The sequence below is a fragment of the Rhynchophorus ferrugineus genome, unplaced genomic scaffold, assembly GCF_030347505.1.
Source record: "Rhynchophorus ferrugineus isolate W39M unplaced genomic scaffold, kcgeb_rfMv2 rfM5, whole genome shotgun sequence".
Classification (NCBI taxonomy): domain Eukaryota; kingdom Metazoa; phylum Arthropoda; class Insecta; order Coleoptera; family Curculionidae; genus Rhynchophorus; species Rhynchophorus ferrugineus.
The window spans coordinates 19,486,831-19,504,113 of record NW_027472584.1 but is presented as its reverse complement, the minus strand read 5'-3'; the positions used below and the strand labels follow the sequence as shown (position 1 = coordinate 19,504,113).

The 17,283-nt window shown below is 29.9% G+C and overlaps 1 protein-coding gene across 4 annotated transcripts in view; it reads left to right on the top strand.

The window, feature by feature from the left end:
- LOC143197244 (SLIT-ROBO Rho GTPase-activating protein 1) overlaps positions 1–17,283 on the top strand; it is a 54,466-nt gene that overhangs the window by 19,796 nt on the left and 17,387 nt on the right. For 2 of the 4 annotated variants that reach the window (XM_076405511.1, XM_076405508.1), the window contains exon 1: positions 7,009–7,316. The exons of 1 other annotated variant lie outside the window; for it this stretch is intronic. In XM_076405511.1, coding sequence (XP_076261626.1) covers positions 7,241–7,316 — 76 coding nt within the window. In that variant the 5' untranslated portion in view covers positions 7,009–7,240. Of the gene's footprint in view, positions 1–7,008; positions 7,317–17,283 lie in introns of those variants that run through there. One more of the 4 variants, XM_076405509.1, reaches the window with a different exon arrangement.

Genomic DNA, 17,283 nt, shown 5'->3' with positions numbered 1-17,283 from the left:
ACTTTGTTTAATATATATCCAATAAACATTAATGATATAAAAATAATCAAAACTGTTCGAAATTACATTAGTTATATACAAAGTGAAAGACAGCGTAAACAGGCTTAACGCTTATAATCGGTAATTTAATTATACACAGGTTCCAAAACGTAGATGCCATCAAAGAAATTGTTATATCACGCGCCAGACTGTAGCATTCCTTTTTTGACGCTCGGTATATAAACGCGGTTAATATAAACCAGGTAAGCCCAGCTGGATACAAGAAACACGTTAGAGTTGAGAAAAAAGCAAATTTTGCCGCTGAAAAGTAAAGAAAGCCACACCACTGACGCAACTCCCTGTAATTTTAAAATACTTACAAACTCGTTTTTTTTTCTCTTCTCGTTGTCTCTCTCTCTCTCTCTCTCAATCTCTTTCCTTCTCTCCTCGATTATAACAGCAGAAAAAATATACATCTCCTCCCAACTAAATCAGGTCACATGGTCTTTAATCTAATTTTATGTCAGATAGATAGATATATTTTATATCTCTCCGTAATTATATTCAGTGGTAGCTCATTTTTTATTTTACTCGATAAAATATTGCATTATGTTGTACCACATGTGAATCAGTAATTTTTATTTTAGTAAGCTTATGTCTTGAAATGATTTAATAATGAAATACTCTTCACTCATTCTTTTTTATTTGTTTTTTTTTTCGTCAGTAGTCATTAATTAATGGCCTTAATAATATAATGCTGATATACTCATAACCCTTGTGGCGACTGCTATGACCCTTTAGGCTACCACGCATTCACCTACAGCAAGTTCAAAGGTTGGCAACGCTGGTGGATTGGTGGTACCATGCGGTTCCCGGCTATAAAAGACCACCACGACGACGTCTCTCTTTTTTCTTTTCTCTGCCTCCTTGTAACTGTAACACTTCCACAGCGCTACCGTACTTCCTTTACCTTAACCTAATATCCTGTCCATTCTCCCGTCCACCACATGCATCAGTTTAAATCGAAATAAACAAGTATTTCTTCAACCAGTGTTTTTAGTTATCGTGCAAATTCCTTCCACGAATAGTAGTGAGTGTTCGGACAAACAATCGCATCGACAGCCACACATTCCGATCGACCAGACGAACATTCCTACACCCTCTAAATTCTAATTTATTAGTTTTAGGCTTTAAACGCTACCTGTTAAAATGACAATCAGGCATTTAGCTTTAAAGTCCCTCAAGACGATGGAAATAATTGCGCCTCGAATTACTTGCCACCCATCATATAATCCAGATGTGGTACCCATGGTGTGATTATTTGGGAACCTCAAAGGAATGCATCAGGGGAAAACTTTAACTCAAATGAAGTAGTGATTGCCAAAGATAAAACCTATATTGAAGGAATAGGAATTGATCACTTTTAAATACTTACTCCGTAAATTAATTAAACAAACTTGTTGAGTATCGGAAGAAAAATGGTAGCTACAAAGTAATTTTGCAGAACTCATGAACACGGAGTGGCTTTCAACGCTTGAATTGGCCAATAACTCCTTCCTCTTATGTATTTACTACAATGACAATAGCACAGTGACGAATATTCTTTTATAGTAATTAAAATATAAAAATAACTGTTATTAAATAATTCTAAAATTCGAGTTGTCTGAATCTTGTTTTAAACCTTTTCGGGAATTTAGGTAACACTATTTTATATGTTGACTCTTTTAAAATTATCTTTGTAAGATTTGAATCTCTTTTGATTATATTTATCAGTATCAATTAATAGAAAAGATAAATATTGTGAACTACTGATATTGTTACGATGGTGGCAACGTTGCATTGCGGTCTCGAGAATGAACGTCCCCATTGTTGTTGCCGCCATACTTGCCCGAGGAGGCGTATTCCAGAGGGGGTGGTGTTCTCTTTGAAAAATTAATATAAAAAAAAACCCTCACCTCCAGTTCAATTATTAAATAAGGTCGTTTGTTCTTTTTTTGTTCAATTTTTAATGAGACTGGCATTTTATGAATTTAATTGCTCGGTGTCGTTTTCACGCGCTCTAAGGGCAAACCACGAATTGAATAAAAGGAAGGAGTTTTAAAATTGGAATAATGTACGTCCTAAATTTTTAATAGCGGCTATTTATTAAATCCTTACGAAATGTCATATAAAAACTAGTTCTCAGTTGTCGTCAGGTAGATGTTGTTTTTGTTCGGTAGTAAGCACGAACATCCACTGAAATATTTTTAGATGTTCTTTGATATTATTAGGCTCACCGATATATACATTTAAAAAAACTCTCTCAAATATATTTATTTGAAAGGAAGAAGTGCCGCGGTTTTATTACATAAACCCCAGGATTTTTTGTGTATTTTTATCGGCTGTTTCAAATATGTCAATGTAAACAGAATCTGGTGTGTAGTTTATATGTTTTGGTGTTTATTTAATACGGCCAATCACAAGTGGTACAGTGTAGAATTTGGTATTTAACAGATCATAACAATCAATTCATGATCATTTTCCGTTGGAGATATCATTTTACTGTGTTGATTTTTCCTATTAATATTGGTTTTGTAATCTAAGGTTTTATTGTTTATATATAAAATAAAAATAACACAATGGAGGTTTTTATCATCTCATCATTAATCATTTCTAATGATTCATTTTGATCCTTTATTGACAATTAGCTTGTTCACAGTTAAACAAATATGACTGTAATGTAGGAAATAAAGGTTATGAAGCTGGCTTGGTAGCCGCAAAAATTAAGTTCTCTTGTCAGTTGTAATCTTTTATAGCCGAAAATACTTGTCGATGTCTACTTGTGACGCCAGGTCTATGTAAATCAACCGTGAACAAAGGAGCCAATGCATCAAAATCATTTTCACACATCTTTACACTTGTTGCACGCTTAATTTCTCTGATGCCTGACTTCACCGGTTCCAGCAGAAAATCCTGCTATCTGGGGATTGTTTTTGCAGAGCATTATGCCGCATTTTAAAATGTTTTATGACTGGTGTGGAGCTTTCTTCCCTGTTTATTAACGCAAGAGTTTTAGGTTTGATCTCTTACTTCTTCCTCGACTTTTATAGTACCCACATCAGACATTTCCTTATATTACAGCATGTATATAATTTCTATTTGATCATAAATATAACTATCTAGAAAGTTATCATATACTCCACTATGTGATGGTAAGGCTGCTTGAGAACTAAATTGAGATTGTCGAACGTCGCATAAAACAAAATGTCGCATCAGTTTACATAGACGTGACATAATGTGTTCTAATTGATAATATTGAAGTTATAACAAATTTCTGTTTCGCATTTATAATGTTTGTTATTTAACATCATGCTGTTATTTATTGAATTATTTTTTATTTAAAATATATATCATTTTCCGTTATTGTTTTTCTTAATTTAATTAGGGACTAATTTCGAAACAATATTATAATTGGTAGGTAAAAAGGGCCTTATAATGTTGTCAAGGTCATTTATTTTGTTTGTGTTGAAAATAAAATACAGATGATGTTTTAATTGGGCAAAAGGGATTGTTTATTTGTGAAGCACTGTAATGAACTCCTCGAAGAGCAAATTTAAATAAGGACAAACCACCCCAAAGCATTATTAAGGTGTTTCTTGGGGTCTTTGAGAAAATAAAAAGACAAAATGTTTTGAATTTGATTTGAAGCTAATTAGTTTAACGATGTCTCTCATCTTTCGCTCTGCTATATGAAGAGCATCTTCTATTAATTATTTTTATATAGGGACTCCTGAATTTCGACGACCCATTTCCTTTTTATCGTTCCTGTTATTAGCAGGGGCCATCCCTGAGTCTGGTAATTTTATCAATAAGCATGATATGACTCACGTCTTCTATCTGGATGGATGGAATTTTCCTTGAAAACAATTCGATTCTGATAATTTTTTTCCATAAATACCTAATATTGATGTTATTTAATAATAATACCGCAAATATTGACACTATTTTTTATCTGTTTATTATGATTTATTTTAGAACACTGATTTCCGTTCTCTTTCCATTTAAAAATAACAACTAAATTCATTCACTGACTACTTTTGCATTTTAACTAATTTTAATACTTATACAATTTAACTGAACGATATATTTTTCATTTCCAGTAGCTGTAAACAACTTTGGCTAGGTATTATGTCGTAGAACGGCTAGTTATATTTATAAATTATCTATTGAAGTTAAGAACCCAACAGTCGTAAGCACTTCAAACGCTTGACTTAAGTTATTCTACTCAATTTAATCTGGATGATTCTAATTGCTTTTGTGTTGTAAGAAATAAATTAATACGTGTAATATAGTTAATAACGTTTTATAAGTGTAAATAAAATTGTATTCATTTTGTCAATATGTTAAACCGAATCGCGTGATTTTATTGAAGGAATTAAAGCTTTAATTAATCAAAATAATCCAGTTAGTATTATGTGATATAAAATGTCGGTCTACGTATCCCTACCATGTAATTTGATGTTCCCTTATAAATATATAGAGATGATATTTTTATTGTTTGTATAATATTTTGCGTAACGTGTAAATAATAAAATCGCATTTTAGTCTTTTCATTGTTTATAGTTATAAATAAATGCGGATTTGTAACCAACATAATCTAATATAAACACATTAAGCTTTGATGGTTATTAAAATACATATAACATTTTTTATAGCCATAAAGTAGTTCATATGTACATCCATTTTATTTGAGTTTATGGTGAAGGTTGTTTTTATTATCTATAATATTATTATTGTCTGACAAATATATATATAGAGGAGTTTATAAGATATTAATGAAATAATTTATTCTTGGATAAAATATATAGTAAGCTGTTAAGTCTTGAATTAAATTGTAAAAACAGAAAGGCATAAGCCGGATGGGTATGCACCGGATGTTTCAGAACTTATGACATATGTTGTACTTGATTTCCGTTTAATCTTTTTTTTTAATTTGGTTTTTGAATAATATTTATTATTATTATTTTATTATAATTATCCATGTTGGTTTTACCATAGAGACTTATTTTCAGTAGTTTAAAGAAAACATATTTCCTGTTAACAGGGTTCACCAGGTATAAGTAACCCGACACTTTACGAGTATTCAAAAGGTGTCTTTAAATATTTGGTGAAGCTGATGAGAGACAATATCTTCTCGCTATTTTATGACCCCATCTTTATTTTATTATGTGTCTATTATAATATTTATTGCATTAGATTAGTGGTGAGAATATTTTAAAATGGTGAAGGTGTCAGAACATTGGCGAAGGTGACTGCGAAAGAAAAAAACAGCGACTGCCAGGCTATAAATAATTATATAAACCAGGTTGAATTTGATGGGCATAAAAACTCTTTTAAAACCTCAACCAATACACCTCCCCACCCTTTTCCTTATTGCCCTGACGTACCCCACAGATAAGTTCATCGGTGTTGCCACATTCATTCTACCATCCCATCGATTGAACCGTATTTATCTCTAAGCTGTTGCCTGAATAAATCACGGGAAATAAATTTATTTTTAATCCCCCCAACGTTCGACTAAATAACCATCAAAGTAAAGGGGGAAAATAGATGTTTTTCGATATCCATACGTCGATGATGATAATAATAATGAGCGGGGATAACACGCACTGCCAAGTGTTATCAGCGTTATTTATTTTGTTAAATGCATTTTCCGATGTTGCTTCCTGCTGCCTTCGGTTTATAGGTCTGTAAACTTTTCAAAATCGCCGACACATTGAAATTGGACACCGACACAGGGAACATGTGTCAAAAAGATTAAAAATGTTTTAGAAAAGGAAGCAGTCACTTGGGTTGACCATTAAGTTCGATGTGGAAGTTATTAGTTTATGTACAGGGTGTTAGATTGCCTGATATACCCTTCCTACGGTTTTGATTTAATTAAAATGAAATCCAAAACAATTATATGTAGTAAGAAATTTTATTTTGATTTTCAGTTAAAATTTTTTACCTATTTATTTTTAATATTGTTTATTAGAATAAAACCTAATGTCAGTTATATTAATAAAAAACCTTCTAGTTTTTCTAATTAATAAAAATATATATAATTTTGTGGTAAATAATTAATTAATGTATTATAAATTATTGGGATTAAGGATATATAAATTTGTGATTTTTCTTGGTTTTATTTTTAACGCAAAATTAAAAGTTTTGATGCTATACTATAAAAATATTGATATTGGTTTCATTTATTGTATTATAATGTAAACTGAATGGATATTAATAAAAAAATCTTCGGTTTATTAACGAAAAAAATATTTATTATTCCAATCTTGTATTAAATAATTAGTTAAGTTGTTGTAAATTTATTAAATCATCAGGGATAACACATGAATATAAATGTCTGACTTGACTGCCAAATAAATTAGGAAAAATAAAATATAAAAACAATTTTTTTGCTTATAAAATCAGATATATCAGAGTATTGTTGTATTAAAAACTACTTAATTTATTATGAATGGTAATTATTAATGAAATGAAGGATATAATAATTTAATACATTTTCTTCTGACTCTTAACAATTTTTTACTATATAAATTTTGTTTAATTAATTAATAGGTTGTAACTTTATTAAGTTATCAATGATAAGGTGTCAAAATTGATATCTATATCTTGTGATCAATGAAAGTAGAAGAATTTAAGTTTAAAAACTATAGTTTAATTATATCTTTTTAGAGATTAATTGAATAATTACTTATATATGTATATCTATCAATGATAATTCGTGAATATTGATGCTAAAATCTTGATGTAGGAATAAAATGATTTTTGAGTTATATTTTAGAAGTTATGAGAGCAATATTTGTAATGCGGAAGTATTTCATAAAAACTTGTATATGATGAATTTGTTTTAAAGCTGATTCCTTGGACATGTTTTGTCGATTAAAAACAGAAGCCCTGCTATGTTGCATGTCGGTTATAGAACGATTGTTGGGCGCAGGATAGGGAAAAAACGGTGAGACAACATGGCAACAGCGGCGCCAAGCCAGCGATTGCTCTCCAAAACCATTGCTCGTACAGCTTCCAACCTTGGCCGCTGTATTTCCAATAAGAATGGCTTCTGATTCCCGACTATTTTGGTTGTATTTTTAGAAGCAGCGTGGAACGGTAATAGTTTTTATTTATATTGTGACTTCCTCTTTCCGTACAACGTTTCCATATAGGCATCGTCGCTATAGAACGATTAAATGTAATTGTGTTTTCCGAACGAACAGTTTCAAGCATGTTTCAGTGTATAATACAACAAAAAAACGGTTGGATCCATCCATACAATACTGAAAACAAAGACGTTTTTCCAGGTGGGTCACTCTTTTGTTATTATTTTATTTCATTCATTTGATATTCGATTTTATTTATTGTGGATAACTGTAATTTTGTTCGCTCATTGGCTTTAAGGCATTAAACAATTGGAATAAATCCTGGTTATTGATATATCATTTATTTAACCACTGAAATAATATTATTCCTATTCCAAATTAATTTATTATTTTGAAATATATTTAACATTATTTAGCCGGCTCTACACATACTATATGAGATTTATTGATTGAAATATATATATATATATATATTATATATATATGTATATATATATATATATATATATATATATATATATATATATATATTATAACAAAGAATAAAACTACGTTGATATCAAACATTAACAAGAATAATATTGATTTATAAACAAAAAATTCGAATTCCTGCCGGTTTGCTATTGCAGTTTTCGTATTATTCTCACATATCGTACGTATTGTTGAGATTCCTGATATTTCTGCTACTAAATATATCGCATTATGTGGTATTGATGGTAAATCATCTGAATGGACTGTATGTAATCAAATAAAAATTTCCTGAAATATTTCTTTTGGCGTTTTAAAATAAAATCGATTTAAATATAACAAAGACATAACATCTTTGTTTCTTAATTAATTTTAATTAACGGGCGTCAGCAAATTTTTTAATTAATCATTAAATAAATTTTTGTGGGTAATAAACCAGTTAATGAATGTCGCTATTTTGTCATATATTTATGTGCATATTTAAATATGATATATATTTTTCGCTTATTGACCACAAAATGTCCCTGTCTTGTGTATAAATTTATCAGAAGAAAAAACCGCATAAATATATATATTAATATTTCTGCGTACTTTTTATATACGCAACAATTTAGTACTCTATTATATTACAATCTAACTGTTATGTTTGTAAACTAAATCATTATTTTAACAGACATAGATATATGTTTTTCGTGACCTACTACTGTTCACCATAACAACAAAAGAGCGTGCATTTTTTAAATTCATTTTACGGCTGTTTTCTATTCGATTCGATTCTTCATCATTATTATTTAGCATGAAAAGTCCGCAGAAAGACTCTGGATAATGGCGATATTAAAAATAGACATCCTTCTGGAAGAAGCAGAAATAACCATTGGACTGTGAATAAATGCTGATACTGTGACTAAGATATATTTTTAGATAATTCTTTTAACATAACAACATAAATAATGAAAAGGGGGAATTTTGCAGCAAAACCTCTATCCAATCATCGACGTTAAATCGTTCTTCCCCTTAAAGAAATACCTAAAGAAAAGATGATAGATTTATGACTGTAATTTCACACCTTTACAAATGCTAAGGTTGCCAGGTAAAAAGAGTCTAGTCCCTTTTATTTATTCTGAAAATTCTCGTATTTATGTTACTTAAAATCAGAAACATGTCAGGTATTAACATCATGCAGGTAGGAAGTTCCCTACGTGCCAAATTATTTGTGATAGAAATCGCAAACAGTAATTTTAATCTTCCCCACTAGGATTCAAACAACAAAAAACTAATTTTAATCTAAAACAAGGTTGTCATGTCTATCTATTTCGATTACTTCAACAACATAACTTAAAAAGATAATATCCGTTAATCATTTTGAAAATTAAGCTCTCATCTATTTTAACGATGTAATCTGGCTGGTCACAAATCACGGTGATATCAAAAGAAAAAAAAAGTGAGAACATAAATTTTAAATATCTCCGATGTATATATCTCAGATTAGGATATATAATTATAATAAAATTATAGGGTCATAAAAATGATAGGCATGGTTAACGAACCAAACTGAAAACATAAAACTTCGGAATGTTAGTACAAAATTCCAGTTTGAAAACGAAATACACGATAAGAGTTATTAAATGCTTGATCTATTTATGTGTTACATGTATAATTATCAAATTAAAGAACAAATAAGACATTGTCAATGGATAAAGTAAATATTAAACGATTGCTTTGTTATCTCTGGTGTAAATATAAAAATTTCTGTTTACATTGTAGTACAACTTGAAACTTATAATAGTTCATTCATATATCCGGCTACTACTCGACAATCGACAAATAACGGTTGTTGAAAAAGCAATTGAAGAAAATAAATACTGTCCTGCAATATTCCTGGGCATCTCGCAAGATTTTCACCGAGTATGGCATTTGAGATTAATCAACAAAATGAGCAAAATGATATCGCGGAATTACTGTCGACTGCTGGAATCATATATTTTTGAAAAAAAAGAGTCTCGCCTGAAGAGGCATTGTCAACACTTAAACTTATTTAGGCTGGAGTTCCACGGGTAGTCTTAGGACCGCTCTTGTATCTGCTCTATACTGTTGATATCCCAACAACAAGAGAAACAGTACTTGAAACATTTGCCGACGACACAGTTATCATAGCAAAAGATGTATCTCTGTCTAAGGCTGTAGAAAAAGTACAAATAGCGATCAACAAGATCTACAAATGGACTAGAGACTGGAAAATACAGCTTAATAGCTCCAAATCTGTCCATGTTAATTTTACGTTCCGGCGAAATGACAGAAATTAAAAGAAATTAATACTGCTCAATTTTATTGAGATTTATGTCTTGAAAGGAGTAAAAATTGACAAAGAATAATCATATAATTTACTCCAGTAACCAAGCCGGATTCTGCAGTTGGTAAAATTCAGAAATTTCTAAAATTTAAGAAAACATTCTAAGGTCAATATGGAGATATTATTGTTTCATTTGTACGGTTAATTAATCCTTAGTTCAGATCTAATTAATAATCATTAATTATTATGTAAATTGAGGATTTTGGAAAATATTAATGGTCCAAAAACTAATTATGTTTATATATAAATATAAGTTAAGTTAATTAATTATAACTATTTCTTTCAATGAGAAAAGCCAATAATATAATGTAACCATATCAAAATAAACACTGCTATTTTTGTTCGTGTTATACTTTTATTTCACTTATAAAAAAAATGTAAATAAAGCAAAAAACTGGGTGATTATATTTTAACGTATTCCGAGTCGGTCTGTATGATTATAATGAAATTATAGAGACATAAATATATCAAGTAGCCGTTTAAAGTAAAGCTAAAAATACGAACCTTCGGAATATTAAAAGAAAATTTATTCATAAACCATCTATTCAACTTCCGCTGAATTAAAAATTCATGATTTTGACTTACGCACGACAACGACAAAGTCGGATGTACGAACGTATAAATAATGTACAATGATAAAGCGTTTAAATCACTATATACGTATTTATAAATAAATATTAGGCGTATGAAAAAGTTTTTTTTTTAATTATTTAATTAATATATTGTTACTAGTCGTTTCCGTCTAACCTACAATTTGTCTTTATAATAACTTAAATCTAGGTATATAACTAGGAGGACCCATCGGCCCTATTTCAGTCTCTGGTGAAATAATGTTTATACATGTCTGCTCAATTTTTTCAATCACTACACAACACTACACAGAATCAGATGGTTTGATTCTTTTGAGTCTGTGTCCTGTTCTGGTGGTATCCAATAGTTGCAATATTTCAATATTCGTATGAGAATGGAGTCTTTCCTCGTGCCCCCTTTGATTTCTTGTCTGACTGCGGGTATCTGAAGGTCTCGATGTAGGTAATCAGTCCTATAGTATTTGGGTGCACCCACAATACCTCTCAGGACTTTGTTCTGAAAAATTTGTATTTTATTTATGTTACTCTTTGCAGAACATCCCCATAATTGAACTCCGTATGTCCATATAGGTTTTAGTATTTGCTTATATAATAGCAATTTATTATGTACTGTTAATTGTGATTTTCTTCCAATTAGCCAGTACATTTTCCTATTTTCCAAGCTTGTGTCCAATTATTTATATTGTCACTTACCTCTTGTAATTTTCGTGAGGCTTCTTCACTTTTCTCTCCAACAGCTATAATCGCAGTATCATCAGCAAATGTAGCCATCGTAATATTTTCTATTTGTGGTATATCACAAGTGTAGAGTAGATAAACCATTGGTTCCAGTACACTTCCTTGTGGTACACCTGCTTTAGCTTCTTTTATTGTAGAGTAAGCTTCTTCTTGTTTGACTCTTGTGAAATATTGGATCACTTCGTGTATCCATTCGATTTTGAGGTCATCGGGCAGCTCTTCGTTGGTTACGTAGTGATAAAAATTGGTAATTAATCGTAGAACTTTGTTTTGGGCGTTAAATGAATAAAAACCCTTTTGCTGGTGAACAAAACCGTAATTAATTATAACGATCTTAATTTATACAACGTTGATTAAAACTTGGAATTGAATTCAGCTTTGCTGCCACCCCATTATATGAAGCCTGCAAGTTACAAGATGCGATCAGTTTAATTAAAAATAAGGCGTGATATTTTCCATTAACTGGTGGTGTCCTTGGTTTCATTCGTATTTTGATCCACAACACATCCCCGTTGTATTAAAAAAGGCCATTTTCGTTATTATGAAGACAGATGTTTACTGCTTCCGGTCATACGGGTCATTAAGTCTATGGTCATTGATACTTTTAGTGTAGGTGTATCAATCGATATGAAAAAACAACTAATCAATAGGTCCGAAATATCTGTTATTCGGTGTATTTATAGATTGGTGATAAATAAGGAACGAAAAGGAAGATTAAGGCTGACTAGTGTGTAAGTATTTCGGTTGTCGACTCTATTACACAATACTTTGACTATTTTTGTTCATGTTTTACCAAAGCTGTGACAATAAGATTAAAAGATTAGAACTACTAAATTTGTACAAGAAAATAACAAGAGATTGTATCACTGCATCATCAAAATCGAAAAAAGATGTTTTATAATATTAAGATTAGAGATAAACATGAAACATTAACAATCTTAAGAAAAAAAAGTTTTTTATGGCTTGATGGCGACGAATATATTTGAATGATATAGATCCTCTAAGAACAAAAAGAAGAATTTTTGGTGGTGATATCAGCAGTATTCTGCGTTATGACAGGTAAAACATGATGACAAGTTCAATTTTGTTCATCGACATATTCTTCATCATCATATTCAATCAGGAGTCACAGGAATACTGCAGAATTAAGAAAAGTATTTAAATTACATGCTTTAAACAAAAGAAGTCTCGGAAAACCTTCAATAATTATTTATCCAATGAAAAATGAATGTATTTTGCGGTAACGTAATTTTGCTGACTGTTACTTGTCATGATCAGTAGGACATATTACATTATTTCACTGTATACATAGATAATAATAAACAATTATCAGTAAGAAACCCTTTAAAAACTACGCTTAAAAATTGCAACTATTTGGTTTGAGTCATTTTATCGCATTTATACATAAAAGGTAAAGTAAGCTTTTACGAAATAATTATTCAGAGTAAATGTGTGAATTTTGTTTCCTTTAGTTGATTTATTACTGAAATCATGATTTAAAATTGAAATCGATTTGGAAAGTGTTTAGGTGTCTAGAAAGTCACAATTAGGGTAAATATGGCAATGGCAATTCTATTAATATATACGTAAATAAAAAGCTCAACAAACCGTGATATATTATTAAATGTTTTTGTCGGTACATAAAAAGTGTTTTATTAATATCAATAAGAATGTGTTAACTTTTTCGTATAAAGCTTACATATTAAATATTAAGTAATTTTTTTGTGGTATGTCTGATTATAATACATTTATAGAAAGAAAAAATTATATAACCATTGTACACATAATAAATAATATAGTAATTTACGAAATATACTGTGTTTTAAGCAGTTTAGATAATGCACAATAAATTTATGTGATTTCAAAATTATAATGATCACAGGACGGGTCCTTCTACAGGTGCTCTAATACCAAGTTTGAATCCCACTGTCACCAGGCTGGGTAAAGCCGAATGATAAATATATTGGGATGGTCTCTTAAGATAGTCACTCACCAGTCGGAACAAAAAAATTTGTTCAGATGAACTTCAAATAGTAAAAAAAAACCTAAATTATAATAGGAAGATTAAAATGATTTTTCAGAATATACATATTTATAAACAAAATTAAAAATCATTACTTCCTGTATCAATTTTATTTTTAAATAAATGATAAAATAACGTTTATAATAAGTTGCGTTTAAATGTATTTTTATGATATTTTAAAACTAAATTGAAAAAATGTAAATGATGGCTGTATGTACGGGCAAAGAATTGTTTTGAATATAATTTTGAAATATTTTCTCGATATAATCTTAAATATCTAAATTTTAAGGATATGCAAAAAATGTTTTTTACATACATACTGCAACCATATGAAGATCTAGTCCATTGCCTTGTTCGTTGTTATCCTTCTAAACTATCAGACGTGTTTTTATTCCATTTAAATATGTTTGAGGTTTTTATATATGTAAAAACCGTGTTCAAATTAACAACAACAGATTGTTAAATAATAACATAATTCAAGGACCTAAAATGATTTATATTTATTATACTATATATTAAAATGAAAAAAAAAAAACTTGAGACTAACAAATTAATAATAGGTCAATAACTTCAAAATTGCGTAAAGAATCTACACCATCAAGATGAACAAAGGCTGCACTAGAATGTGAATCAGATATCGCCAATTGTCGAGTTCTAGGGAAGGAATTTATATATTCATCATTCCCGCCTAACACTGATTTAATTAGTAACATTGTGTGTGTAACATTAATATTTATGTACCGATCGTCAATTATTAAGACATTACTAAAATCGTAAAAGCGGTTTCGCTCTAAATGTAGAGGTATAGCAGCTTCCGGAAGCTCAAAACTGCTAGCTTCCGGATTATCGATTATTTGATATCGAAGCTCGCCTATCCTATCAATATTAATAAGAATCCGTCTTACGTCTTTATGAAATTTAATGAGGATAAGTGTTGTTTTGATTGGTTAGGGTGCTGTTGTCGATATATGTTAATCGTAAGGGATTTACTTGCGAGGCATTGTGATATAAAAGGGTCATAGACCTGGGCAACGGGTTGCGTTCACGGCAGTCATCAGCTGTACCTCTTGAACATAAAATTTAACAACGCTATATCGTGCCGAAGACTTTTTCTTCTTGTGTCTATCGTAATGCCAGCTGTTTGCTGTATCATTTGTTTTATTTGTTGTTTGTTGTTGACCACCCACGGGCACAAAGATGTCTTAATTAATAACCGTTACATCTTATTTTACGTTCTGTCGAAAAACACCGGTAATTGGACAAAAAAACAAACAAAATGTTTATTGTTTATCCAAATTTGTTGTGTCGCCTTCTAATTGGGTCCTTTCGGAAATAATTAATTTGTTTATTTAACGAATGAACGAATTTCCAAAATATTTTTTTCTTAAATTAACTTTAGTTCTCCTGACGAATTTTTCATTTTTTTATACCTTCTGTAGACCTATCGAACGCGGCGAAATGGTAATTTCAATTACAGGAAGAGAAATAAGTCAAGTGGAGCCATATCAAGCAAACACGAAGACCTTCTGGCGATGGCGATATTAACTTCACTTGAAGACTTTAATGTCATAATTTGATATATTTGTATATTTGCAGATAAAATTACACATAATAGAAAGTATAGTCTACTGTACATATCCTTTAAAATTAATTCACAGGCTTAGTCCAGTTTTCACTACGAACTTAATAATATGTATGCATCCACCTGCTGTATATTTAAAACGTTTTATCGTTCAAGTTGCGTTGATCAATCCTACGCAATTTTTCTCATTTTTTCAATAAAATTAATAGACAGTTTTAGCATCGTTTTCGATCGATTTCGAGGTTGTCTAAGAAATGCAATGTTGCAATGTTTATTTATTATGGTTAGGAGGATATAATAAAATAACGTGGATTGAATTTATGAATTTTAAAACGATATATATATATATATATATATATATATATATATATATATATATATATATATATATGATACCAAAGCTGAATTAGTATACGGGAGTGCTTCAATAAATTGTTGTATTTGTACTATTCTTCATAACGTGAACTCAGTTCAGCTTAGAAAGTCTATTTTATTACGATAACGTACTAGCATATTCGCCTGAAGACTGCAAAACACATACTCATTATTTATTTAACCTGGTTCTCTGTGGTACCTTCTTCCCAAACATATTAGATATTACTTGTATAAATAAAAACGTGTAAATAAGCAGGTGGTAATATTGAGAAAATGTAAATCTTATTGTTTTTTTGAAAATAGAAACGACGGCTTCAGTCTTACCATAACAAAATAACAATAACGGGTTCGCTAAGCGGTATTGTGGTCATATCGAAAACTCCTTTTACTTTTGCTTGACTATTGTTTGGTTTATTATGTAAATAAGATCATATTTAAATTTCTAATGGGTACAGGCGCCTGTTATCCGCATATTTACTATGCTGTATCGTAGTAAACAAAAAAGAAAGAAGTTGATCAAAATATTTGAGGTGTTGTATTTATTTTTTTGTAATTTCACTTTCGTTTGATTTTTTTTGATGACATCTTTCAGTAGTTTAATTTAATTAACTGTGTTTTATGTTCTTCTAAATGTAAATATAAATGTTAGCTACTACCAGTTTAATAATCTTTCTGATCTAAAATATCCATTGTCTATTGGGATAAATAATGGTCAATTTTAATGTTACTGCATATTTCATAAGGCCAGCTAGCTATCGATCTTATGTCCATCTAAATTAATGAAACTTTCATGTGATACGGTCTGGCTTTAGGATATTGCATCGAACTGGGAAAATATATTTATCATCTTGTATGAATAAACAATATATTTTCAATTTTATTTAGCTTTAAATTGTAAATAACTATAATCTTAAAACTATTTTTCTCTTTGTTACTGTTATCCCTTTGTATATATAGTAAATAATATTTATATTTATATCAAATATATATTTGGCTCTATTTTTGGGTTCTGCAAGTGTATATAATGGTGGTTGCATTTTAGGCAATGGGACAAAAATACATTCGAATAAGAGTTTTAAAAGAATTTGCTGTTTTAAAAAACAGTGAATTGAAGAATATTTTGTTGTAAAATCCACCTTATTCCTCAGATTTAACAATTTAAAAACAAATTTCAGCTATTGTTACATTCCCAAAAAATATTTATTGAATAACTTGTGTTAAAAACTAAAAAAAAATAGCTACCATTTTCTACTAATACCGTACACGTATGTAATGAATAAAATAATATTTACCTTCCTAGTACTGTAATGTTTTTCAAAAAAATAAATATTATTACTGTCGTTAGCATGCAGTTATTTTTCTGAATATAAATTAATTTTAGATTCCACAAACTGTCATATTTATTTCACTTCTCTATCAGTTGTGGTTGTTAATATTTGATATATTTATATACCATATATTGAATGATTCATTTTAGCATTAATTAGATTCGTAAGAACCGTTATAATTCGGATAAAAAATCATGTTTTATTTTTAATATATTTTAAGTATTGAATTGATTAAAATCACTTGTACGTCTTATTGAAACTGGACATACTGGTTACCATCAGCTTTGAATCCTTGATTAACACCGTAATGATTATTGAGTATTAATATTTAGCAATTCCTGAAGTTTGCCGAACGATTGGATCAGCATAAACATCGTCAAAAAGTACCTAGTTTTACCCAGACTGGTCGTTGACATGTCTGAGATCTTTAATACCACTGTGAGACAATACAAAAATTCACTACCCAGTGGGAGTTTAATTTAGCATGCCTAGAGGTGAATGCGACCAACGGTTTTACTCCAATAGTCCATTATTGGTTGCTTAAGAGTTTAAGGATATTACTGTTATATATAATATATTTACTACTTGATAATTGAGGTACTAATGATCAAAATGGCATTTGTAGGGAATGAAACGTTTTTCATAGTTCTTGTAAAAAGTCACAAAGGTTTTTTAGTTTAGTACCTGGGAACTATAAAGTAACAGGTCAATTGA